General features: G+C 39.4%; 1 protein-coding gene across 2 annotated transcripts in view; it reads left to right on the top strand.

Moving 5' to 3' along the window:
• The first annotated feature begins 249 nt into the window (after positions 1 to 249).
• The window catches only part of NSD1 (nuclear receptor binding SET domain protein 1), a 140,560-nt gene continuing 113,936 nt past the window's right edge, over positions 250 to 26,873 (top strand). Inside the window, exons 1-2 of one of the 2 annotated variants that reach the window (XM_077757238.1) lie at positions 250 to 267; positions 1,389 to 2,332. In XM_077757238.1, coding sequence (XP_077613364.1) covers positions 1,406 to 2,332 — 927 coding nt within the window. In that variant the 5' untranslated portion in view covers positions 250 to 267; positions 1,389 to 1,405. Of the gene's footprint in view, positions 268 to 1,388; positions 2,333 to 26,873 lie in introns of those variants that run through there. The other variant, XM_077757239.1, reaches the window with a different exon arrangement.

Here is a 26,873-nt window from a genome sequence, read left to right as displayed (position 1 = left end):
GGTCTGCGCTGCTCTAGGGCGGCTGCCTGTTTAGCCCGGGACGAGCCAGCCCCCTGCCTCGCGGGCGTCGGGCCTGCGGCAGGAGGGAGCCCTGGGGCTGCACAAGCTTGGCTCTGGGAGGCAGACCCGAGCTGCTGCCTCCATTTTGTTTCCTGCTCAGCTTGGTCTGTGGTGGTGGTGGTGTGGGTTTGGGGTGCGGCTGGGCAGNACCTGCGGCCGCATCTGCTCAGGGCCTGAGGCTTCGAAGACCCCAGCCCAAGCCCCCAGGTGAGCCCCGCGGTAGGAGGGGGGGTTGCCTTGGCCTCGGGGCGAGCCGAGCGGGCTGAGGGCAGGTGCCCAGTGGATGGGGAGCCGGGCTGTAACCTAAGATGGAGGCCGGGACTGACGCGGGCCCGAACGGAGCTGGCTGGGCGGTCGGACAGGCCTCAGCCGGGCCAGGTGCCGCCCGGGATGGGGCTCGGAGACGGGTAGGGTGCAGGAGTCGTGTGCAGCCCGGGGCTATAAATGCGACCCGAGGTAGGTGNGCGAACTTCCTCCCCGCGCGGCCCGTGCCCCGCCGGCCTCCCGCGCGCACCTCGGCCTCCGCCTCCCCTCAGGTAGCCGGCTGGTGGGCGCGGGGCCGGCTACCCTCCTGCAGCAAACTTTGCTTGCTGCTTNGGAGCGGGGCCGGGGCAGGCGGCGGCGGCGTCGGCAGCAGCCATGTTTGTCAAGCTGTAGCAGCTGCTGCTGCTCCCTGACTCGGCTTCACCGGCTGCCTCTGTTTCTCCCTCCCTGCCGCGTCGTGGCCTCTGGGCCCTGCAGCCGTGGACCGAGCAGTCCTGCAGTCTGGAAGGCGAGGTTCGGGGTGCACTCGCTTAGGCCGACTCGCCTGCGGCCTGGGCACGGCCGCTGCGAAGGCTTCAGTGCCGGCTGGGCGCAGGGTGCAGCGCTATTGTGACCGCTGCGCCCGAGCGAGCCAGGAAGGAGGGGGGGGTAACCTTTTTTGTGCAGCGTCCGGGAACCCCCTTCGAACCGTGCAGCCCTCTCCCTTTGGGAGAGCCGGCTGCTGGACCCCCCCAGCGGGGAATGGGGAGGGCAATTTCTGTTTGAGATTTAGGAATTTCTGTTGCCAAAGGGATTTTAGTTCAGCCCAACTGTCCACCAGTCTGCAGTGCAGGAAAAAGGGACGGGCTGCTTGCATGTGGCAAGATCTGCCCAGCTCCGGGAAGATGGAGTTTGCGGAGGTTCACCGAGGCCATTTTTCCATCGTCAGCTGGGGAACTTTTTCCGCCCATGGAAGTGCAGCAGAAAGGCATCGAGGCCACTAGGCCTTCAGAAGTGGCTGCCATTTTGAAGATAAGAGTCAAATGGCCTATAAACTCAGATTAATTGCTGTTTTTGGATTCCAGGTTGATGCTGGCCCAGGATGGATCAGACCTGTGAACTACCTAGAAGAAATTGTCTGCTGCCCTTTTCCAATCCAGTGAATTTAGATGCCCCTGAAGACAAGGACAGCCCTTTCGGTAATGGTCAATCCAATTTTTCTGAGCCACTTAATGGGTGTACTATGCAGTTATCGACTGCCAGTGGAACATCCCAAAATGCATATGGACAAGATTCTCCATCTTGTTACATTCCACTGCGGAGACTACAGGATTTGGCCTCCATGATCAATGTAGAGTATTTAAATGGGTCTGCTGATGGATCAGAATCCTTTCAAGACCCTGAAAAAAGTGATTCAAGAGCTCAGTCGCCAATTGTTTGCACTTCCTTGAGTCCTGGTGGTCCAACAGCACTTGCTATGAAACAGGAACCCTCTTGTAATAACTCCCCTGAACTCCAGGTAAAAGTAACAAAGACTATCAAGAATGGCTTTCTGCACTTTGAGAATTTTACTTGTGTGGACGATGCAGATGTAGATTCTGAAATGGACCCAGAACAGCCAGTCACAGAGGATGAGAGTATAGAGGAGATCTTTGAGGAAACTCAGACCAATGCCACCTGCAATTATGAGCCTAAATCAGAGAATGGTGTAGAAGTGGCCATGGGAAATGAACAAGACAGCACATCAGAGAGTAGAAATGGTGCAGTCAAATCGCCATTCTTGCCATTAGCTCCTCAAACTGAAACACAGAAAAATAAGCAAAGAAATGAAGTGGACGGCAGCAATGAAAAAGCAGCCCTTCTCCCAGCCCCCTTTTCACTAGGAGATACAAACGTTACCATAGAAGAGCAATTAAATTCAATAAATTTATCTTTTCAGGATGATCCAGATTCCAGTACCAGTACATTAGGAAACATGCTAGAATTACCTGGAACTTCATCATCATCTACTTCACAGGAATTGCCATTTGTAAGCAGTTTTTGGTACAACTTAAATATATACATAAATGTATATATACAGGCAACTTAAAGGGAAGCATAACTAATTGTTTTGGTTGCTTATCAGTTAACAACTGAGAGCCTATTGCTACTGATAGGCTTTTTGGGAAAATTTTACTTTGATTTTTAAATTTATCTCTGTTGTATGATTTTTTTTTTCCCAGATTTTTCCAGCTAACTCTTCAGTTGAGGACTGGTTAAGAGTTAAAACTTTCAAGGGCCTTTGAGTTCAGATTTCATTTTTCATGATGAAGCATACATTTGTTTAGTTTTACTTTATTTTTTAAATACTTTGGCTTGCTGGTATCCTGAGTGCAGGTGAACCAGTTAGTGTTCTGGAGCTCTTTTTTACATAAGGCATGGCTTATTTTTTTAGTTGGTGAGGTGATGCTTGCTTCACATCGAAGTGCATTTTGGGTACAAGTTGAAAGTAGCTAAGATGAGAAGACCTTCTTGGACATCAGTCAAAATTTAAATTAGGCTAGTTTTTCTGAACTACCTGTTGTGAAGGTATAGCATCCTATGCTTTAGGTAACTGCCACCATCAGAATAGACTCTTGAACTTCAGTTATTTAGTAGTGCTGTATATTGTTAACGAGGGGTAAATGATAAAGTTCTTTTTTTTGATCTTAGGCAGAATTTCTTGGACTGCCTATAGTTAGCAGAATGCTCAGTTCTCTTAGCCTCAGCTTCATCACCTTTAAAATCAAACTTCTTGGTTGCTAAAAAATTTCTCTCAGCTTTAAATATTTCATTCTGATTTTGTTTGTGCCTCGATGTATTGTTATGGTTACCTGCAGTGTCAGCACAGAGGATCTCCTTACCCCCCATGCCTCTGAAATCTATATAAAAATTTAATCAGAAAAAATTGTATGTGGTGATTGTTTTGAGTACATAAAAGATTTCACTTTACCGTATAGCCTTGATGTTCTTTAAAGTCACAGAGTATGTGGGTGTGTCGCTTTTGTTTGTTGATTGATGTATTAAATATGCTTTAGTACTCCCTGCTTTCTTAAGTTGGCAGTTGCACATTTAAAAAATTTGTTTTGGTAGTCAGTCACCTTGAGTCTGTATCGTCCTTGGTATTTTTTAGGGTGGATAACTTGTGTTGGTGACCTATTGGCAGCTTAGACAAACTCTTTGTCTTGGGTTCACATGGAAATTTATTTTACATATGCACGTTTGGTCTTGTAATTACCTAAAATCTTACATTGACAGTGGAGATAGATGTTTCTCTAGAAGTGTATATATAGTGATACATAAATCTGTTTCTTGTTAGAGAGGTCACTGGAATTTTGGCTCTATAATAATTGAAAATATTGGAGCTTATAGACCGTATGTTATATATCCTAAATGGGACTTAGCAAAATTGTGTATAAATAGAAATTTTTTTTTTCTGGCAGAAAGTCTAAATTGCTTAAAGACTTTATGGGCTTGAAGAGGCAAGTAACCAATTTTAAGCCTTTGATTTAAGGCCGTGGATGCAATCTATTGATTTGGTTTTTGCCTTTGATATTTTTTAGCTGAAGATTTGAAATAGTGAAGTCAATCTTAGAGTGCAAATTTAGCTGAATAATGTAGTTTGGGAAAGGTGTAATTAAACATAATTCTGTATGGCTGCACACTACTAATATATACAGAGTACTGCACAGTTGATTCATTGCAGCAAGTATAGAGCACTTACTTTGCATTAGATTCTATGCTTAGGGCTGGAAATTTTAGAAAATCATTAGCAAATGCTATTGGTCTTTTTTGTTCTGTGATGTCATAATAGAATAAGATTCTCTTGGTAAGAGTAAACTAGTTATTAGGATTGTAAATTCCCTTTATAGAGTTCGAGAAAGGCACATGGTTCAAGATCATATTGTCTTATTTTGTATATCTGGCTATAAGCAGACTGTTTGCCCCCTGCCATAAATAAACAGCCTCTTCAGTTTATCCTCTGCTGTTTATTTTGTCTGAATATAGTGATGTGAATAATGATTGTCATTATAGTTGATAACCTTGACTTGGTGCTTTTATATTTAATTGGGTTGACACCTTCTAATTCCTGCCAGTGAATATATACAGTGTACAGTGCTTCATAATATGTTGGTGCTTGATAAAATACTGAAGGAAGGTTTGTCCCAGAGCTACAAGTTAAAACAAAAGGCAATAACTTACAGCTTATTAAGTGTTTTGGTCTGTATTGTCTCTTCATAACCTTGTAGTAAAAGATGTCATAGAATACAGATCATCCTTCAAGGCACTTGAGATTATTAGAGACAAGACTAAAACCCTTGAAATCCTAGAATTATCTCAGTACTCTTGGTTTTCTCTAGTGATTTCTGAAGGTCTCTGACACTCTTGGCTGGGCCTGGTTTACTCACTAGGCTGTTTGTAGTAGTTGTTTGTTTTTTACTCTTCCTTACTTAGATACTTTATAGAGAATTTATATTGTGGTGGTATTCATGAATTTAGGGATATTCAAAATTATTAGGATGTAGCTAGCTCCAGGATAGTCTGATGTACATATTATACTAAAGAAGATCACTAAAAATGAATCTACTTACAGTTGGAACTAAAATTTCACAATAAGGAGAAAAGGGTTTACTTAGGATTTTATATTAAAATTAAGAATTCTGAAAATAAACTGTTTAAACCTGTGATGAAAAATTTTGGTTATGATGGCAACTATTTGTTATAATAAGGCAAGAATCAAATTTAAAAAAATTTTGTCCAGGGGTACCTGGATGGCTCAGTCAGTTGAGCATCTGACTCTCAGTCTCACCTCAGGTAGTGATCTCCAGGTTTGTGGGATCAAGCCCTGTTTGGGGTGTTGTGCTGATCACGTGGAGCCTGATTGGAAATCTCTTTTCTCTTTCTTTCTCTGCCCCTCCTCCTTTCTCTCTCTCTTTCAAAATAAATATGTCAAAAAAAATTAAAGTTTTGTTCAGCAAAATTGTCTAATAGGAAGCTGACATACTTTAATTTGCTTCAGTGTCATCATGATCATAATGAGGTTAAATTTTTGTGAAATAGGTAATCAGTAAAATTTTACTAATTTGTAAAACAGCAAGATTCTCTTTTAAGAATGTCCATTATGGAAAATTTCAAGCGTAACCAAAAGAGAGAGAATAGTAGAAATTCCTACATACTCATTGGTAACTGCTCTTTTACCGATCTTGTTTTATCTTCCCTCTGTTAAGTCATTCACTTACATTGTTTATAAATTTACTTATTTATTTAGAGTGTATGCGAGTGGGGGAGGGGCAGAGAGAGAGGGAGAGAAAGAGAATCCCAAACAGACTACACAGTGTCATTGAGGAGCCCATCTTTGGGTTTGAACTCATGACTGAGATTATGAACCTGAGCCAAAACCAAGAGTTGGATGCTTAACCAACTGAGCCACCCAGGTGCCCCAATAGCTTAATACTTTGATGCTTATCATGTCACTCTTTGAAGCTCCTGTCCTATTATTGTTGTCATTTGTCATGTGTTTACTGGTTGACCTAGATCATGTTTTCCATGCTTGTAATCAGAGTGATTTTTCTTTATTATTTACATTGATTTCAAGAAATACAGTATCTTAAAACACAGCGTCTTTTTGCCAGATTTGTTTGCAGTTTTACCTTGTAATTGACTAGCATTGAAATAGTAGTTCCTTATTAGGTGGAGATAGACACTATATTATCCATAGGAAGATGTTTGAATAGAGACTTCCTTTTGTCATTTAAAAATAGATACTTTGGTGTTGTAACAATCCTGTACAATCTTGAGGATTTACAAAGCACTCAAAACCACCCCCTTGTACTGAGTTCTATGCTGTACATGTTTAAGTGGTTAAAGAATTGAGTGGAGAGATGAATGAAATCTAGAGTAGTCAAGGCTTCAGGGAAGAAGTGGAACTTGAATTGGCTTTGGCTGGGTTGAATTTGGTTAGGTTTAGAAGGCTATTTTCTTTTTCTTTTCTATTCCTTTTTTTTTTTTTTTTTTTTTTTTTAAAGCTTATTTTAAGAGCACAAGCAGGGGAGGCGTAGAGAAAGGGTGAGAGGATCTCAAGCAGGCTCTGTGCTGTCAGCATGGAGCCTGAACTCATGAACTGTGAGATCATGACTTGAGCTGAAATCAGGAGTCTGGATGCTTAACTGAGCCACCCAGGTACCCCCTAGAAGAATATTTTGTATGTAGAGCATTAAGTGAACATAGTATTTTCAGGAAATATTTGTTGGAGATTGTTTGGGTAGGATAGGTGTAGTCTGGTAATAGGGCCTAAAAATTTGGATTGTGGCATTTGATGTTGAAGTGATAGGACTGGGAGCCAGCAAGGGATTTTAACTGAGAAGTGATCTGATGAAATCAGTGTTTGGAAAACTTTGGCTGGGGAAGAATAGAGGCAACCTTAGGATATATGAGTCTGTTGCAATAGTAATTAAAACTTAGACTTGGACAGAATTAATAGTAGAAAGAAGGAGGGTAAATCCAAAAGATATTTTCAGAGGAGGGAAATTGGCAGCCATTTTGCGTTGCCTGGAGGCAAAATTAGTCTGGATTTGGGGAAAGAAGGAGAGATGAGTGCAGATGATCTCTATGGCTTCTGGTGGTCCCTGAGACAATGATTCCTCGGGGATTCTCTCTGCTGTCCCCATCATTGCAGTAATTCTCTACCCCCTCCTTTCCAGTCTAAGAAGAAAATAGATCCTGTCTGCGTACCTCTCAAGTTCTGCTCTTTGACTCCCTCCTTGCTGGAGAACCTAGTGTTACTCATCCCTCTTTCCTCTTTTTTTCTGGAGTCTTTATTTTCTGCCTTTCTACTTTGTCATTTTTTTCTGCCTAAAACCAGGATGACATCTTCCTATTCTAAAGGCATCTTCCTATATCCTGTAACTCTTCTAATGATCTTTCCCCTTTAATGGTGAATTACTTGAAATCGTTAACTGCTTTTTAACCTCTCCTTAAAGCTCTGTGGATTGGCTTCTATATCTTCCACTTTGCTGCAACTGTTCTTTTAAAAGTCACGGATGATACTTCCAATACTTACCCTATTAGATTTGCGGTATTTGACCACCACTCCTTTATTTTATTTTATTTTTTTTTTAAATGTTTTATTTATTTCTAGGAGAGAGAGAGAGACAGCGTGAGCAGGGGAGGGTCAGAGAGAGAGGGAGTCACAGACTGAAACAGGCTCCAGGCTCTGAGCTGGCAGTCAGCACAGAGCCCGACGCGGGGCTCGAACCCACGAACCGCGAGATCATGACCTAAGCGAAAGTCGGACGCTTAACCGACTAAGCCACCCAGGCGCCCCTGACCACCACTCCTTTAAACAGTGCTTCTTTGCTCACTGTCTTTTCTTCCTTTTTAATTCTCTGCAGTCTCATCCACTTTCATGGATTTACTTTATTCCTACTCTATAGTTTGAAAATGCTCTTGATCTGATTTCTGAGCTTCAGACCAAGAAATTCTAATTGCCAAGCTTTTCTTCTTCCTAGGTCATAATCAATTTTGAACCTGTCCCTTATGTCAAATGTGCATTTCCTTTTGTGATAATGATGGCATCATCCTCCTCTTCATTTCAAGGCTGGAAACTTTGTAGTCACTTGTTTTTATGATAAAACCACATTTGAGTGCTTCCTCTGTGCCAGGCACTGCTAGTATTAAAAGGTAAGACATACTCAGTGTTTTTAAGGAACTTTACTGGTTAAGGAAGACGAGTGTAAACATTGACAATACAGAACAGTAAGTAGTCAAGTAGGTGTTATAAATACAGTACTGTGGCATATCTGGAGTAATCATGAAGAACTTCACAGAGAGGTTATATATATAATTGAGCAGAGATAGACATGCCAGTAAGTAAGGACAAATAGCATATAGAAGTGCCAAGAAATTCTTTGATAGGAATCTGGGAGAGTGGGGTTGTCAGGAGGTAAAGTATAAACATAGGTCTTGTATGCCATCCTGTAAAGTTGACTTTTTAAAAATTTTTTAAAATGTTTTATCCATTTTTGAGAGAGAGAGAGAATGAATGTGAGTGGGGGAGGGGCAGAGAAAGAGAGGGGCACAGAATCTGAAGCAGGCTCTAGGCTCTGAGCTGTCAGCACAAAGCTGGACTTGGGACTTGAACTCACAGACCACAAGATCATGACCGGAGCTGAAGTTGGACGCTTAACCAACTGAGCCACCCAGGCACCCCAAGAGTTAACTTTTTTAAGGTTTTTTTGTTTGTTTTTATTTTTAATTTTTAAAATTTTTCCTAAGTAATCTCTACACCCAGCATGGGACTTAAACTCTAAACTCACGACCCTGAGATTGAGAGTCACATCATGCTCTTCTGACTGAGCCAGCCAGGCACTCCATTATGTGATTTCTGAATACACAGATTTGGGGCGCCTGGGTGGCTCAGTCGGTTAAGCATCCGACTTTGCTCAGGTCATAATCTCACGGTTCGTGGGTTCGAGCCCCGTGTCGGGCTCTGTGCTGACAGCTAGCTCAGAGCCTGGAGCCTGTTCCAGATTCTGTGTCTCTCTCTCTCTCTGCTCACACTGTCTCTCTCAGAAATAAATAAAACATTAAAAAGAATAAAAAAAAATAAATTACACAGATTGTCCAGTCTTTTTCTCATTTCTTCATTCCCAGTCTACTATGAGGCCTTTATCACTCTTCATATATTTTTCTTTCCAGTCTGTCTTACCCAAAATTATTCTGACCTCCAAAATAGAAATTCTAGGTCTCTGGTTAAAGCTTACAACTGTAGTGCCTCACTTCTTTCTCTGTTTACCTAACAAAGTCCATATTTAGAGCCTCTTTGATAAGACCCTTTTCTTGACTTCTCACATCTCATATGCTATGTATCCAAGGTGTTCTGGGTTCAGTCAGACTAAACTAATAGTAGTGGTTTACTTCACACTCTCCCCTGGCTCATGTCTTTATCCTCCTGGTCTGATTCATTGTTGCGTATTATCAGTGTGTGGCGTGGTGCCTTTTTTGTAGTAGACCTCATATAGTTACTGAAGGAAAGGGTGGATGGTGCTGTTACAGTGGTACAACTTGGGGAGGGAAGTAGATTTTATTTTATTTATTAACAATTTTTTTTAAAAATGTTTATTTTAGAGAGAGAGAGAGAGGGACAGTGCAAGACAGTGCGAGTAGGGGATGGACAGAGACAGGGCGACACAGACTATGAAGCAGGCTTCAGGCTCTCAGCTGTTAGCACAGAGTCCAGTGCGGGGCTTAAACCCACAAGATGTGAGATCATGACCTGAGCCTAAGTCAGATGCTTAACTGATTGAGCCACCCAGGCGCCCTGGGAAGTAGATTTTAGGTAGGAAAGTGATTAATGGACTGTCAGCTCTCCTTCTCAGTGTACCAAATTTCAAAACTTGAGAATTTTTTTGACTTTATTTCCTTATGCACTCATTTCTAAGGCATTTAAATTTGAGTTCCTTAATATCATAATATCTTTCTTCCCATTCTCACTTTCAATCTTCAACGAGCTAATTTTTTTTTAAGTGGGCTCCCCACACCAACTTGGGGCTTGAACTCATGACCCTGGGATCAAGAGTTGGTGCTCCACCAACTGAGGCAGCCTGGTGCCCCCTTACTTTTCAGTCTTTTAATTGTTGATGCTAAATCATAGTGGGTTTTTTTTTTTTAAGTTTATTTTGAGAGAGAGTGAGAGCATGCGAATGGGGGAGGGGCAGAGAGAGAGAATATGAATATCCAAGGCAGGCTGCACATGGTCAGCACAGTGCCTGACATGGTGCTTAATCTCAAACCATGAGATCATGACCTGAGTGGAAATCAAGAGTTGGACACTTAACTGACTGAGCATCAGGCACTCCGAATCATAATGGTCTTAAATTGAAGAGATCTCTTTGTGTGTCTGAGTGTGTATTGTGCTTCCTGTTTAGTTGGAGAAGTCCCTTTAATCTCTGAGGCCCAGTTCCTCATCTCTAAATTAGGGCTAGTACTTTACATACAGGTTTGTTTGAGAGTGCAACAAGATAATTTGTGTGAAGCAACTAGATGCTAGTTCTGAAGTAGGTGCTCAGTAAGCAATGCCTATTATATGTAAGAACCAAACACCTATTTGGAAGAGTTAGTTGTAAATTTCTAGAAGCCTGTCTTTGCATTTTTGCTTTTTGTCTCTATTCTTCCAAACTCTTCTGCCTTACTCGGTAAGTTAAAGACATTAACTACCGTCGACAGTTTCTATTTCTGTTTAATAGAATTTTATCCATTTTTACTTGGTAATCAGGAGAATTTACTTTGTGCAGTAGGATCAGGATCTTTGTGTACTCCCAGCTATTAAGTAGTATAACTTTATTATGTTGTGTTTGGCTGTTTGTCTTTTGTCATTGCCATGGATATAAATGTTACACCTCTACCCCCTAGTTTTCATAAGAACCCACTGAAAGGAGATCCCATCTCTTGTCGTGGCGGATCTGATTTTCATTGAATGATTGTTGTTGTTTTTTTAAATTTTTTATTTATTTCTGAGAGAGAGAGAGAGAGATCTTGTAAGCAGTGGAGGGTCAGAGAGAGAGGGAGACGCAGAATCTGGAACAGGCTCCAGGTTCTGAGCTAGCTTTCAGCACAGAGCCCATTACGGGGCTCGAACCCACGAACCGTGAGATCATAACCTGAGCTGAAGTCAGATGCTTAACCAGTTGAGCCACCCAGGCGACCCTGAATGACTGTTTCTTAAACTTTTTAAAATGATTTCAAATGTGGTCTTTTGAAGAAATGGCTAGGATTTTTTTTTTTTTTTTTTTTGATGTTTATTTGTTTTGAGAGTAAATGGAGGAGCAGAGAGAAAGGGAGAGACAGAGTTCCAAGCAGGCTCTGTGCTGTCAGTGCAGAGCCCCATGTAGGGCTCAAACTCAGGAACCATGAGGTCATGACCTTAGCCGATATAAATGGGGTGTGGGGCGCCCGAGTGGCTCAATTGGTTAAGGATCCGACTTTGGCTCAGGTCATGATCTCGCAGTTCGTGAGTTCGTCAGTTCCTGACGAGTGTCAACACAGCGCCTGCTTCGGATTTTCTGTCTCTTTCTCTGTCACTCTCTTTCTCTCTCTGTCCCTCCCCTGCTTGCACTCTCTCTCAAAAATTAATATAAACATTAAAAAAAAATGCTTAACCAACTGAAGCCACCCAGGCACCCCAGCTATGATTCTTTTTAGTTAGAAATGTAATAAATATTCATGGTAAAGAAAAAGGTCAGACTTAAAAATGGAATGTAAAAGTTTCTATTTCTGTCACCCCTCATGTACTCTCGATATTCTTTTAGACTCTTTATACAAACCTTTTTTTTTTATAAAGTTTTTTTTTAATGTTTTATTTATTTCTAGGAGAGAGAGAGAGAGAGACAGCATGAACAGGGGAGGGTCAGAGACAGAGGGAGTCACAGACTCTGTAACAGGCTCCAGGCTCTGAGCTGGCAGTCAGCACAGAGCCCGTTGCGGGGCTCGAACCCACGAACCGCGAGATCATGACCTAAGCGAAAGTTGGACGCTTAACCGACTAAGCCACCCAGGCACCCCTATACAAACCTTTTTTTTTTTTTTTTTTTTTAACTTTAATAATGTAAGTGGCCTGTATACATATTCAATACTTTGGTTAATATGTCAAGGACATATTTTTCATATGAGCATGTAGATAGATCTGCACTCTTTTTTATTCCTGAAATTTTTACTAAGCTAAATGTAGATTCACATGCAGTTTTAAGTAATAATACAGAGGAGATCTCTTGTACATTTTCCCTGGTTTTGCAATGGTAATGTTTTGTGAAAACATCTAATATTACAACCAGGATATTATTGTTGATATAATCCACCAATCTTGTTTGGGTGAACCCAGTTGTTTTGTTTTGTTTTTAATGTTTTTCAATTTTGAGAGAGAGTGTGAGTGGGGTCGGGGCAGAGAGAGGGGGAGACAGAATCAGAAGCAGGCTCCAGGCTCCAGGCTCCAGGCTCCAAGCTGTCAGCACAGATCCCGACGTGGGGTTCTAACTCCTGTGCCATGAGGTCATGACCTGAGCTAAAGTCAGATGCTCAACTGACTGAACCACCCAGCCGCCCTGAACCCAGTTTTTGTTTTTCATGGTTTTTTTTTAACCTAAAAGAAAATTCTGTATTTCTAAGATGTGTTCTAGATGTCTCCAGTTCTATCTGTACTCATGTTGTGTAGTACATAGTGTATATAATGTGTATAAATTCTCTACATTTTTATCACCTGTGGAGGTTCATATATGTACCACCACAGTCAAGATACTAAACAGTTCCAACACCTCGAGGATCTCTCCTGTGCTCCCTTTATATCACATCCATCTCCTTTCTTGCAGTTCTTTCCCCAGCCTTTGCTAACTAACTCTGTCCTTTGTAAAATTTTGTTATTTTAAAAATGTTACATAAATGGTATCATACAGTATATAGCTTTTTGGGATTGGGTTTTTTCACTTATATATGTAAGTCCCTGGAGATTCCTTCAGTTTATTGAATGTATCAATATTTTATTCCTTTTTATGACTAAATAATATTCCATAGAATGTGTATTCGACAGCTTGTTGAACTACTCACCTGTTAAAGGACATGTGGCCTTATTCTAGCTTTTGTCTGATGGAAGTAAAATTGCTATGAACATTTGTGTATAGGTTTTTGTGTAAACCTAAGTTTTCATTTCTCTGGGATAAATGCCCAAGTACAGTTGCTGAATCATATGGTAGTGACTTGTTTAGTTTTAGAAGCTGCCAAGCTGATTTTCAGAGCAACTCTATCATTTATATTCTCACTGGCAGTGTATGAGTGATGGAGTCTCTCTGAATCTTTGCCATCATTTGGTGTTACCACTGTTTCTTTTCTTGGTTTCTTTTTTCTTTTTTACATATTTTTAAATAATCTCAACACCCACTGTGGTGCTTGAACTTGGAACCCTGAAGTCAAGAGTTGCATGCTATAGTAAGTGAACCAGCCAGGCGCCCTCTTTTTCCTTTTTCTTTTTCTTTTTCTTTTTCTTTTTCTTTTTCTTTTTCTTTTTCTTTTTCTTTTTCTTTTTCTTTTTCTTTTCTTTTTCTTTTCTTTTCTTTTCTTTTCTTTTCTTTTCTTTTCTTTTCTTTTCTTTTCTTTTCTTTTTCTTTTCCTCCTCTCCTCTCCTCTCCTCTCCTCTCCTCTCCTATTTCCAGTATAATGAATATACAGGTTATATTAGTGTGAGATATATAGTATGATTCAGCAATTCTATACATTTGTGTGGTTTTTATTTATTTATTTATTTTTTTAAGTTTATTGAGAGAGAGAGAGAGAGCAGGGAAGGGGCAAAGAGAGAGGGAATGTGAATTCCAAGCAGACTCGATACTGTCAACACAGAGCCTGACATGGGGCTTGAACTCACGGGCTGTGAGATCATGACCTGAGCTAAAACCAAGAGTCAGATGCTCAAACACCTGAGCCACCCAGGCACCCAAAGATAAGGGTACTCTTACTCTCCTTCACCTGTCCCCCGGCTCTATATGACCTCTGGTAATCACCAGTTTATTTTCTGTATTTAAGAGTCTAGTTTTTTGTCTGTCTTTTTAAAAATTTTTACTTTGTTTCTTAAATCCCACAAGTGAAAAATCATACGGTATTTTCTTTCTCTGATTTATCTCACTTAGCCTTATATACTCTCTAGATCCATCCATGTTGTTGCAAATGGCAAAATCTCATTTTTTTTAATGGCTGAGTAATAGTCTGGTGTGTGTGTATGTGTATGTATATTTTGCCCATTTCTAATTGGATTGTTTGATGCATACATATATCTCCCACATTTTCTTCATTCATCAATGAAGTATTCATTCATCTGTTGGTGGACTTTTGGGTTGCTTCTAGATCTTGGCTATTGCATATAATGTTGGAGTAAACATAGGGTGCATATATCTATTTGAATTAGTGTTTTTGTATTCTTTGGGAAATACCCAGTAGTTGGAACTACTGGATCATCTGGTAATTCTGTTTTTAATTTTTTGAGGAGCCTCCATACTGTTTTCCACATTGGCTGTACTAGTTTGCATTCCTGCCAACAGTGCACAAGGGTTCCTTTTTCTCCACTTTCTTGTCAACACTTGTTTCTTATGCTTTTTGATTTTAGCCATTCTGACAGATGTGAGGTGATGTCTCATTGTGGTTTTGATTTGCATTTGTGTTGTCACTGTTTTTATTTCAGCCATTTTGATAGTTATGTAATAATCTCTCATTATGATTTTAATTGGCATTTTCCTGATAGCTAATGATGTTGAACATCTTTTTGTATGCTTATTTGCCATCTGTATATCCTCTAGTGAAATATGTTCATCTCTTTTGCCCATTTTCTAATTGGATTGTTTGATTTTTTTTTTTAAACTGTTGAATTTTGAGAGTTCTTTATATATTCTAGATGATCTATGTTCTTTGTAATGCTTATACACAAACCATAATTTTTAAGCATTGCTTCCACTTTTAGATAATTTATTAGAGAACCGACAGTCATATACACTTGTGGTTTCCCCTTAATAAATTGGAACAGATGTTAGTGTTGCTTTTTTAGGCAAAATTACTTGATTAAGGTTTCTAAAGTCTTTTTCACATCTCCAGTGACATTATTTAAAATATCATAATATTCTGCTAAAGATTGCTGGAAGGATAGAATCCATTTTGGAGTATGAACAATTGTATTTACACATTAGACTGAATTAATAATTACAGGTTATACGATATCCCCTCATATACCAGGAAGAGTCTGAAGGTAGTCTTTGTAAATTGCAAAGGTATATTCCCCTCGTCATCTCAGATTTCTCTTGATGGTGTAATTGGAGCTGTTGTGGGTCCCTGGTGCAAGTAGGTGATATACAAGTTGTCTCTGTATTCAGTAAAAATAATAGACATTAATGCCATGCTAATTGTCTTTGGAATTTTACATCCAAAGGCATTTCTTCAACATTACATTTGATTCGATTGACAGTGTCTTGAATTTGTTTTTATAATAAGTATATCAAGGAATAGCACCTCCACTTATGCCACTATCTGTAAAGAATTGCAGAGCTGTTGCTGAGAGGTAATAAAATTCTACATTTCAATTTTCTTTTTTTTTTTTTGTAACGTAGTAGAGCTTTGGGCAGAAGTATTATAGTGCAGGTGATTAAACCACTGGAATAATTTCTTTGGTGGAGTAGATGTTAGAGTTGTAAGTAGAGTCTTCATAGGTAATATCTGTGGAATTATTTCCTAGTAATAGTTTCATAATAATGTTTGTGGAATTATTTCCTAAGGATAAATTGCTGGTAGTGGAATATCAGGATAATAGGTTAAATTTTTTGTCTTGATATATGTACTTCTCTATGGCTTTCCAAAACAATTGTACCATTTTAACAGGTTTGGTGTTTTTTTTTTTGGCATTTCTTTTAAAGTTTTTATTTATTTATTTTGAGAGTGAGAGAGTGAGAATGCAGGAGGGGCAGAGAGAGAGAGGGAGAGAGAGAATCCCAAGCAGTCTCTGCTTTGACAACACGGAGCCTGACAAAGGGCTAGATCTCATGAACTGTGATATCATAACCTGAGCCAAAATAGAGTTGGGTGCTTCACCTACTGAGCTACCCAGGTGTCCCAATCTCTTTTTAGTTTTAGTAAATTATTTTCTATAGTTGTACAGCTGAAGTTTGAGTTTTCATTTACCCAGATCTGTGTTTTGAAGTGATTTCTTTTATCGATTCAAAGCTTATTGTACTTCTATATGATTAGCTTTACAGACCATAAAAATATGAAGAAATCATATGTATCACAGTCTTACTGATTTAATAGGGATTTTATTTTAATATTCATTACCATGATGATAATTTTTATAGTGTAGTCTTACCCTTTTTGAAAACATAAATTCTTAAAGCTGTGAAAGGAATTTTTCCCTCTCTATTAGTTATCTATTTTGTCTAACAAATGACTTTCAAATTTAGCAGGCTGAAACAAACATAACACAGAGGGTTAGGAATCTGGGAGTGGCTTTGTTGGGTGATTCTGGCTCAGAGTGTCTCATGAGATTACAAGCAAGATGTCAGCCAGTGCTGCAGTCCTGAAGGCTCTAGGATCTTTGTCTAAGAAAAGGCTGCTGGTTGGCTGTAGGAGGCCTTAGTTACTTGCCAGGTGAGCTTCTCCATTGGACTGCTCATAGTATGTACTAGTTTCCCCCAGGCTGAATGATCCAAGAGAGGAGAGACCAAGCAGGAAGATTTAAGGGGATAAATGTGGGAGGGGAAAACCATGGGCTGAATACCATGAAAACCACGAGGTGAGAATCATTGGAGACCATGTGGAGGCTGGTTACCACACCCACCCAACAAGAAATGAAGAGATTTAATTTATTTTTAAAGTATATTCTTTAAAGTTTTATTTATTTATTTTTGAGACAGTGTGAGTGGGGAAGGGTGAGAGAGAGAGAGAAAGTGAGAATCCCAAGCAGGCCCCTTGCTATCAGCACAGAGCCCAATGCAGGGCTCAAACCCACAAAACTGAGATCATGACCTGAGCCAGAACTGAGTTGGATGTTGAACTGATTGAGCCACCCAGGCACCCCTATTTAAGAAAAAAAATTTTTTTCGTTTTTTTTTTTTAATGTTTATTTTTGAGAGAGAGAGAAAGACAGAGTGCAAACGGTGGAGGGGCAGAGAGAGAGAGAGATGGAGACACAGAATCTGAAGCTGGCTCCAGCCTCTTGAGCTGTCAGCACAGAGCCCGGTGTGAGACTCAAACCCACAAATGATGAGGTCATTACCTGAGCCAAAATCAAGAGTTGGACGCTCAACCACCTGAGCCACTCAGACATCCCTATTTTTGAAATATTTTTTAGATTTGTTTGTTTTTGAGAGAGACAGTGTGGGTGGGGGAGGGACAGAGAGAGAAGGAGACACAGAATTTGAAGCAGGCTCTAGGCTCTGAGCATGCTCTTAGCATAGAGTCTGATGTAGAGTCTGAACCCACAAACTGTGGGATCATGACCTGAGCCGAAGTCAGTCGCTCAACTGACTGAGCCACCCAGGCGCCCCTTGAAATATTTTTTAAATGTTTACTTTTTGAGGGAGAGAGGGTGGAGGAGGGACAGAGAGAGGGAGACAGGATCCAAAGCAGGCTCTGCACTGACAGCAGAGAGCCTGATGTGGGGCTTGAAGTCACGAATCACGACCTATGCTATTGGAGGTTTAACCGACTGAGCCACCAAGGTGCCTTGAAATTAATAGTTTTAATTAAAGGAGAAAGCCTAAGGGCANTCTACCCCCACCTTCAAAAAAAAAAAAAAAAAGCAAGCTTAAGTATGCAGAATAGACTGTGATTAACTACTATTTTTTTGTTTTGAGAGAGATCCCCTGTATGGGGGCAAAGGGGAAAAAGGGAGAGAGAGAGAAATTTTTTTTAAATGTTTATTTATTTTGAGAGAGAGAGTGTAGGGAAGGGGCAGAGAGAGTGGGAGAGAGAAAATCCCAAGCATGATCTGTGCTGTTAGTGCAGAGCCATACTCGGGAATCAGTTTCATGAACCTTTGGATCATGACCTGAGCCGAAACAGTCAGAAGCTCAATTTACTCAGCCATTAGGCTCCCCAAGAGAGAGGAAACTTATGCAGGCCCAGCGCTGAGCGTGGAGCCAAACATGGGGCTTGATTTCAGGACCCTGAGATCATGACTTGAGCCAAAATCAAGGAGTACGATGCTTAAACTGACTGAGCCACCCAGGTGCCTCTACTACTTTCTACTTTTATTTATTTATTTTTAAGTTTATTTATTTTGAGAGAAAGAGAATGAGAATCCCATGTAGGCTCTGCACTGTTAATTCAGAGACCAAATGGGGCTTGAACACACAAACTGTAAGATCATGACCTGAGCCGTAACTAAAAGTTGGATGCTTAACTGATTGAACCACCCAGGTGCTCCCCTACTTTTAACTTCTAAACTGAATTGAAGTTTTGAATAGATATGTGGCTCAGAAATACAATACAAAAAGGTAACCAGTGAAGTGCCCTTGATCCTTGTCTGCTCATTAAATACCTTCAATTCCTGTGGCACCTCCCACCCTTTTTATGACAAAGGTAGCAGATTATGCACACCTAATCTTGCCTTTTCATTTAATATATTTTAGAAATCTTTCCATTTATTCATTTAATTTTTTTAATGTTTTATTTATTTCTGAGAGAGAGAGAGAGAGAGAGACAACATGAGCAGGGGAGAGTCAGAGAGAGGGAGACACAGAATCTGGAACAGGCTCCAGGCTCTGAGCTAGCTGTTAGCACCAAATGGGGCTGGAACCCACGAACCGCGAGATCATGACCTGAGCTGAAGTGGGACGCTTAACTGACTGAACCACCCAGGTGCCCCATTATTCATTTTTAAAGATTTTATTTTTAAGTAATCTCTATACCCAAGGTGGGGCTCAGATTTACAGTCTGAAGATCAAGAGTTGAGTGCTTTATCGACTGAGCTAGCCAGGTACCCTGAATTCTCCATTTTATAACATACTTCTCCCATTCTTTTTTACATCTGGATACTATTCTGTTGTATGAATATGGGCGTTTTCAATTCAGATATTCTTTTGCCGAAAGTGAACAACCGTACACATAATGATTTTCAATGTATGCGAATACATCTGTAGAATAAATCTTTACTCTCAAGACCTGGACTTAAGAGTCAAAGTTAAATACATATAGAATTTCGAAAAATATTGCTATGTTTCACCACTTAAAATAAGTATATATGGTTACGTTTCTAACCATCAGTATATGAATGTTGTGCCTGTTTCGGTGGGAGTTCTTTATTTAGTTTTATTATTTATTTATTTAGTTTATTATTTATTTTGAGAGAGAGAGAGAAGGACAGGAAGGGTTAAAGGGAGAGGGAGAAAGAGGATCTTAAACCTCAGGCTCCATGCTTTGCATGAAGCCTGAGTAGGGCTCAGTCTCATGACTGAGATCATGACCTGAGCTGAAATCAAGACACTTAGAGAGCCACCCGGGCACCCCAAGTTTTTATTTTTTATTTTTTTAACTTATTTTTATTTTCTTAAATGTTTATATACTTTGTGAGAGTGAGAGAGCATGAGTAGGGGAGGGACACAGGGAGGGAAAGAGAATCCCAAATAGGTTTCATGCTGACGTGGGGCTCCATCTCATGAACAGGGAGATCATAACCTGAATTGAAATCAAGAGTTGATGCTTAACTGACTGAGCCACCCAGATGCCCCTATTATTTATTTATTCATCCATTTATTTGTTTTATTGTATACTTCACACCCAGTGTGGGAGTCCAGCACAGGGCTTGAACTCATGACCCTGAGATCAAAACCTGAGCTGAGATGAAGAGTTGGACGCTTAACCAGTTGAGCCACCCAGATGCCACTAGTTTTTAATTGTAATAAAGTACACATAACATGAAACTTACTTCCCTAACCATTTTTTTTTAAGTTTATTTTGGGAGAGAGGAAGAGAAAGAGCATGCGTATGAGTATGGGAGGGGTAGAGAGAGGGAGAAGAGGATCCCTAGCAAGTTCTCCACTGGCAGCATGGAGCTGGACATGGGACTCACAAACTCATGAACCGTGAGATCATGACCTGAGGCTGAATGAAGAGTACGTTCCTTAAGTGATTGAGCCACCCAGGTACCCCAAAGCACAAAGGTTTTTAATTTTGATCAAGTCCAGCTTATCAGTTGTTTTTCCTTTGTGCTTTTGGTGTCAAATGTAAGAGAACAGGGTCTACTCTAAAATCAGGAAGATGGAGTACCTGGTTGGTTTCAGTCAATTAGAGCATGCAGCTCTTAATCTGGGGGTTGTCAGTTAAACTCCCACATTGAGTTTAGAGATTACTTAAAAATAAAATCTTAAAAAGATATATACTAAAAATAAAATCTTAATCAGGAAGGTTTACTCCTGTGATACAAAAAATTGTATTTTTTGCTCTTAAATTTATGTCCTTTATCCTTTTAGGATTTTCTGTATATGGTTTGAGATAGGAGCCCAATTTCTTTTGCCTGAGGGTATCTAGTTGTCCCAGCACCATTTGTTGAAAAGACTATTCTTAATAAATGGTTTTGGCACCCTTGTTGAAAATATATATGGATTTATTTGTGAAACTCTCAATTATGGTTTTCCATTGAACTGTATATGTCTATCCTTATGCCACTGCCACACATTTATGATTGATATAATTTTGTAGTAAGTTTGAAATCAGGAAGTGTATGTCCTCTAATTTTGTTTCTCATTTTCAAGATTGTTTTGTCTATTTTATCCCGTTGTATTTAGTTTATATATATATATCAGCTTGTCAATTTCTGCAGAAAAGGGAACTGGAATTTTGGTAGACTGTTGAATCTATAGATTGTTTTGAAGCTTTTTTTCATCTTAGCAATATTATCTCCAATCCCTAACTATGGAATATTGTTTCATTTATTTAGGTCTTTAATGTTGTTAGTGGTGGTTTAGGGTTTTCAGCATAACAAGTCTTGCACTCCTTTTTTAAAAAAATATTTTATTCTAATTTTTTAATGTTTATTATTTATTTTTGAGAGAGAGGGACAGACAGAGTATGAGCAGGGGAGGGGCAGAGAGAGAGGGAGACACAATCTGAAGCAGGCTCTAGGCTATGAGCTGTCAGCACAGAGCCCAGTGTGGGACTTGAACTCACAGACCATGAGGTCATGACCTGAGCCGAAGTTGGACGCTTAACCAGCTGAGCCACCCAGGTGCCCCTTGCACTTCTTTTTAAACATTTAATTCTACTTTATGGATGCTATTTTAAATGGAATTGTTTTGTTTTGTTTTTAAGTAGTCTGTGTGCCCCAACACAGGGCTTGAACTCAGGACCCTGAGATTGAGAGTTGCATATTCTACCGACTGAGCTAGCCAGGAGCCCCTTAATTTTGTTTTGGGTGGTTTCTTGTTAGTATATAGAAATATAGTGGGTTTTTGTGTATTGATCTTGTATCTTGCAATCTTGCTGAACTCTGTTTTAATAATTTTCTTTATTTTCGTTTTGTGGGATTTCCCATATACAAGATCATGTCATCTATAAATAGAGATAATTTTACTTTTTTTTCCCCCTAATCCTAATGCATTAATTCTGTTCCTTGCCTAATTATCTTTGCAGGAACTTCCAGTATTCTGTTGAATAGAAATGATGAGGGTGGATATCCTTCTATTATTACTGGTCCTAGGGGAAATGCATTCAGTTGTTCACCATTAAGCATGACAGTTGTCTGAACATTCTTTGTATGTGTTCTTTATCAGATTGAGGAAGGGTATTCCTAGTTTCTTTTGATTTTTTTTTTTTTTTTTTTTTTTTGGTTAAGATTTTTAAAATTTATTTTGGGAGGGGTAGAGAGAGAGAGAGAGAGGGAGGGAGGGAGGGAGAAAGAACCCAAGTAGACTCCATGCTATCAGTGTGGAGCCTCATATGGAGCTCAGTCTCACGACTTTGAGATCATGACCTGAGCTGAAATCAAAAGTCGGGACACTCAACTGACCAACTCAGTCGCACCCAGTGATGTTAAATGTCTTTTCATGTCTGTTGGCTATCTGTATATCTTTGGGAAAGTGTGTATTCAGATCCTTTGTGCCTTTTTTATCAGAGTATTTGTCTTGGTGTTGAGTTGTATAAGTTCTTTATATATTTTGAATATTAACTTCTTATCAGATATATTATTTGCAAATATCTTGTCCCATTCAGTAGGTTACCTTGCCATTTTGTTGGTGGTTTTCTCCACTGTACAAAACCTTTTTATATTGGTGTCATTCCCATCCCCTCTTCATTTTTTAATGTATGTATTACATTGATTTTTTGTATGTTGAACCAGTTTTGCATTCCTGGGATAAATGCCGCTTGTGTAGAGGTGTAGAATTGTATAATAGTTTTTATAGATTACTGTATTTGGATTGCTGGTATTTTCTTGAAGGTTTTTATCCTTTCATGCATTAGGGATACTGATGTATAGTTCTCTTGTAATGTCTTTGGTTTTGATATCAAGGTAATAATTGTCCTAACAGAATGAATTTTACTTAATTTTTTATGTAATTTTTTTTATAGTAGGAGTTACTTTCTAAGGTTTTTTTTGTTTGTTTTTTGAGACAGGAGGGACAAAGAGAGAGAGAGAGAGAGAAAGAGATCCAATTGAGGATCCAAAGCGGGTTCATGCCAACAGCAGTAAGCCTGATGTAGGGCTCGAACCCATGAGCTATGAGATTATGAACCAAGATGAGGTCGGACACTTAACCAACTGAGCCACCCAGGCACCCCACAGTCACTTGTAAAACTTAGAAGATAGGAGTACCTAGGTGACTTAGGTCAGTTGTGTGTCCGACTTCAGCTGGGGTCATGATCTCCTGGTTTGTGGGTTTGAGCCCCCTGTCTGGTGCTCTGCTGTCCACACAAGGCTTCGATCCTCATTTCCCCTCTTTTTCTCTGCTCTGCATGCTTTCTCTCTCTCAAAAATAAATACACATTTTAAATAAATAAAAGTGACACTAGCAAGTATATTTTATTGTAATATTGCATTTTGAGAATTACTGCTAATAAGTGAGGCAGTATATTCTCATTTACCAGTTACTTTTTTTTATGTGTAAGCCATTTGTAAGATGGAAATATGGTAGAAGTTGGGGCAAGAGAATGTGTACTAGGCTGAGAAAAATATGATTTAGGATTCCATGGATTGAAATATTTGCTGCCTTAGGAGATTAAGGAGTTCAATATGTTGTGATAAGTAAGTTACAAAGGGTGGGGCAGGAAAGGATGTTGTTCAAGATGGGTAGTCAGGGTCTAGGCCTTTACCTGAATTCTCCCTTTTTTTTTTTTTTTTTTTTTTTTTTTGTTTAAATGACTGGATTATGTTTATTCCCATGTGTATTTAGTTGTATTTAGTTGTTTCTGATTTTTGGCTGCTACTCATCAGGAAAAAACATAGATTAAATTCCATTTAAAAAAATTGTAAGAGGTTTTTCTTTTTTTTAATGTTTGTTTATTCTTGAGAGAGAGAGACAGAGCACAAGTAGGGGAAGGGGCAGAGAGAGAGGGAGACACAGAATATGAAGCAGGCTCCAAGCTGTCAGCATAGAGCCTGACACGTGGCTTGAACCCACAAACTGTGAGATCATGACCTGAGACAAACTCAGGCACTCAACCGACTGAGCCACCCAGGTGCCCCAAAATAAGAGTTTTTCTATATAGTTATTAAGGATTTGTTAAAGTTGATCAAATTGGAAATCATTATAGCATGTACGTATGTGTGTATTCATTTTAAAATATAGTTTTACATTTTTTAAGTAAGCTCTGCACCCAATGTGAGGCTCAAACTTAACAACCCTAAGATCAAGAGTCACATGCTCTATTGACTGAGCCAGCCAGGTGCCCCAATAGTTTTTTTTATTTTAAGTATTTATCAATAGTTTATTTAATTAGCCTTATTATGTTTTTATGTTTCTATCGTAAATGTGAAGTAATTTAATTAACTTCTCAGTTGATAATGACAAAGTTATAAAGATGAATGCCTTGCATAGAAAAGTAGTTTGGCATTGTAGAAAGAACATGGGCTTTGGAACTGGACAGATCTCCATTTGAGACCATACTTAACTCCTATGTTTAGTATCTTAATTCATAAAACATTTGGAAAGTTAAGTCTTAGCACAGTGCATGGCATATGGTGGATATTGGCTCCTATTGTTAATGATACTACTTAACATATATTGAATACCATATGCTAGGCAGCCAGGCTCTCTACTAAGCACTTAAGTATTATCTCATTTTATAATCCTCAGAACAACCCCATGAGTTGCTAGGCACAGTCATTGTTTCAGGTTTACAGATTAGAAAATGCAAGGTTAGACAGATTTAGTGGTTTCCCAAGTGATGGTGCTAGTATTCTAGTCAGGGCCATCTGGTTTCAGAGCATTTTTCTCTCTGCTATGCTGCCTCTTCTGTTACAAAGGACTAAGGGTACTGTTCATTACTAATGTATTTTTAGTGTTCTCTTGTCTGATTATAAATGGAAGATTAAATTGAGGGTAGAAATTTGATTATTAGTTTCTTTCATGTCTGCATGTCAATTTGGCCTAAAAACATGTTTAGAAAGACAAATGTTACCTGCAAATCTGTCCTGTATTTTAAAGCTGCATGTTAACTTCTACCTAGTATGAGAATTTATTTGTCTGATTTGAGTTATGTTTATTTGCTAATAAATAGCCACAATGTAAGTGTAACTATGAAGTAATGAAATGTTCTTTTAGTTTATCATATCAGATACAAAATGTTCCATTTAAAAAATAGTTACCTTAGGAAACTAGACACTTAGTTTGTTGTTTTTTTTCCTAATGGAAAGACTTTTTTTTAGTTTATTTATTTTTTAAATGTTTTATTTATTTCTGAGAGAGAGAGACAACGTGAGCAGGGAGGGTCAGAGAGAGGGGGAAGCAGAGAATCCAAAACAGGCTCCAGGCTCTGAGCTAGGTGCCAGCACAGAGCCCGACACGGGGCTCGAACCCATGAACCGTGAGATCATGACCTGAGCCGAAGTCTGATGCTTAATCGCCTGAGCCACCCAGGCGCCCCGAGTTTGTTTATTTTGAGAGAGAAAGAGACAGCGTGAGTGGGGGAGGGGCAAAAGAGAGGGAGATAGAGAATCCCAAGTAGGCCCTACAATGTCAATGTGGACCCTGATGTGGGGTTTGAACTCACAAAACTGTGGGATCATAACCTGAGCTGAAACCAGGAGATGGACACTTAACTGACTGAGCCACTCAAGTGCCCCTGATACTTAGTTTTTAAGAAAATGAGATCAAGGGCGCCAGCATAGTTCAGTTAGTTAAGCGTCCAACTCTTGATCTCCACTCGTCTTGATCTCAGTGATGTTAAGTTCAAGCCACACCTTGGGCTCAATGCTGGGCCTGAAGCCTACTTAAAAAAATAAAGAAAATGAGGTACAGTTTAAATAGCTTATAAAATTTACCTTTTTAATGATTTTATTTATGTATTTATGAGAGGGAGCGTGCACATGTGCAGGAGCAGGGGGAAGGGCAGAGAGAGTGGGAGACATAGGATCCAGAGTGGGCTCTGTGCTGACAACAAAGTGCCTAACACAGGCCTCGAACTCACAAACCGCAAGATCATGACCTAAGCCAAAGTTAGATGCCTAACCAACTGAGCCACCCATGCACCCCCCCTCATTTTAACGATTTTAAAGTATATAATTCTTTGGCATTTCTTTTATTTACAGTGTTGTGCAGCCACGTCCACTATCTAATTGTAAAACATTTTCAGCACCCAAAAAGAAACTCCTGATTCTTTAATCAGTTACTCCCCATTTTCCTTTTTTTTGTTTTATTTTGTTTTTCAATTTTTTATTCTTTAAATAATTTTTTTTTTTTTTTTGAGAGAGAGAAAGAGAGCCAGCAAGAGAGCAGGGGAGCAGGAGAGAGAGGGAGGAAGAGAGTCCTAATCAGGCTCCATGCATCAGGCTCAAACTCACAAACTGTGAGATCCTAACCTGAGCTGAAATCAAGAGTTTGAATGTTTAACAAACTGAGCCTCCGGCTGGCCATAAAGATTTTATTTTTAAGTAATCTCTATACCCAACATGGGGCTTGAACTCAGAAACCTGAGATCTAAGAGTTGCATGCTCTACCGACTGAGCCCTCCAGGCATCTCTTCCTAGCCCGTGGGAACCACTGCTCTTGTTTTCAAGTTGCATTGTGAGTATAGTGAGTATTAGTACTTAAATTTCTTTTTGTGGCTGAATGATATTCCATAATGTGGATTTACCACATTTTTTTTAGTCATCAGTTCATGGACGTTGGTTTGTTTCCATTTTTTGTATTTTACTTATCTATTTGTTTTATTGGTCATATATGTCTTTTAAAAAATTTTAATTCCAGTATTAACATAAGTGTTATATTAGTTTCAGGTGTACAGTATAGTTCAACAATTTCAACTCAGTGCGCATCACAAGTGTACTCCTTAATCTCCATAACCTGTTTTACCCATATTCCCACCAACTTCCCTTCTGGTAGCTATCAGTTCTGTATCTTAAGGATCTGTTTCTTGGTTGTCTCTTCTCTTTTCCTTTGCTTATTTGTTTTGTTTCTTAAATTCTACATATGAGTGAAATCATACGAAACTTGTCTTTCTCTGACTGACTTATTTCTCTTAGCTTCATCCATGTCATTACAGATAGAAAAATTTCTTGTTTTTTTTTAATGGATGAATAATATTTCGTTGTGTGTGTGTGTGTGTGTGTATGTGTGTATATATATATATATATTCTTTATCTACTCATGTATCAGTGGGCACTTGGGCTGCTTCCATTATTTGGCTCTTGTAAATAATGGTGTTAATACACGTCATGATGCAGGTATCCCTTTAAATTAGTGTTTCTGTGTTTTTTTTGGTAGATTCCCAATAGTGTGGTTACTTGATCATAGGATGGTTCTACTGATAACTTTTTGAGGAACCTCCATACTGTTTTCCATAATTCCTATACCAGTTTGCATTGCTACTATCAGTGCAGAAGG

The sequence above is a fragment of the Crocuta crocuta genome, unplaced genomic scaffold (genome assembly GCF_008692635.1).
Source record: "Crocuta crocuta isolate KB4526 unplaced genomic scaffold, BGI_CrCroc_1.0 scaffold131, whole genome shotgun sequence".
NCBI lineage: Eukaryota > Metazoa > Chordata > Mammalia > Carnivora > Hyaenidae > Crocuta > Crocuta crocuta.
The sequence above is the reverse complement of the archived record's forward strand: the minus strand, read 5'-3'. Positions and strand labels throughout refer to the sequence as shown.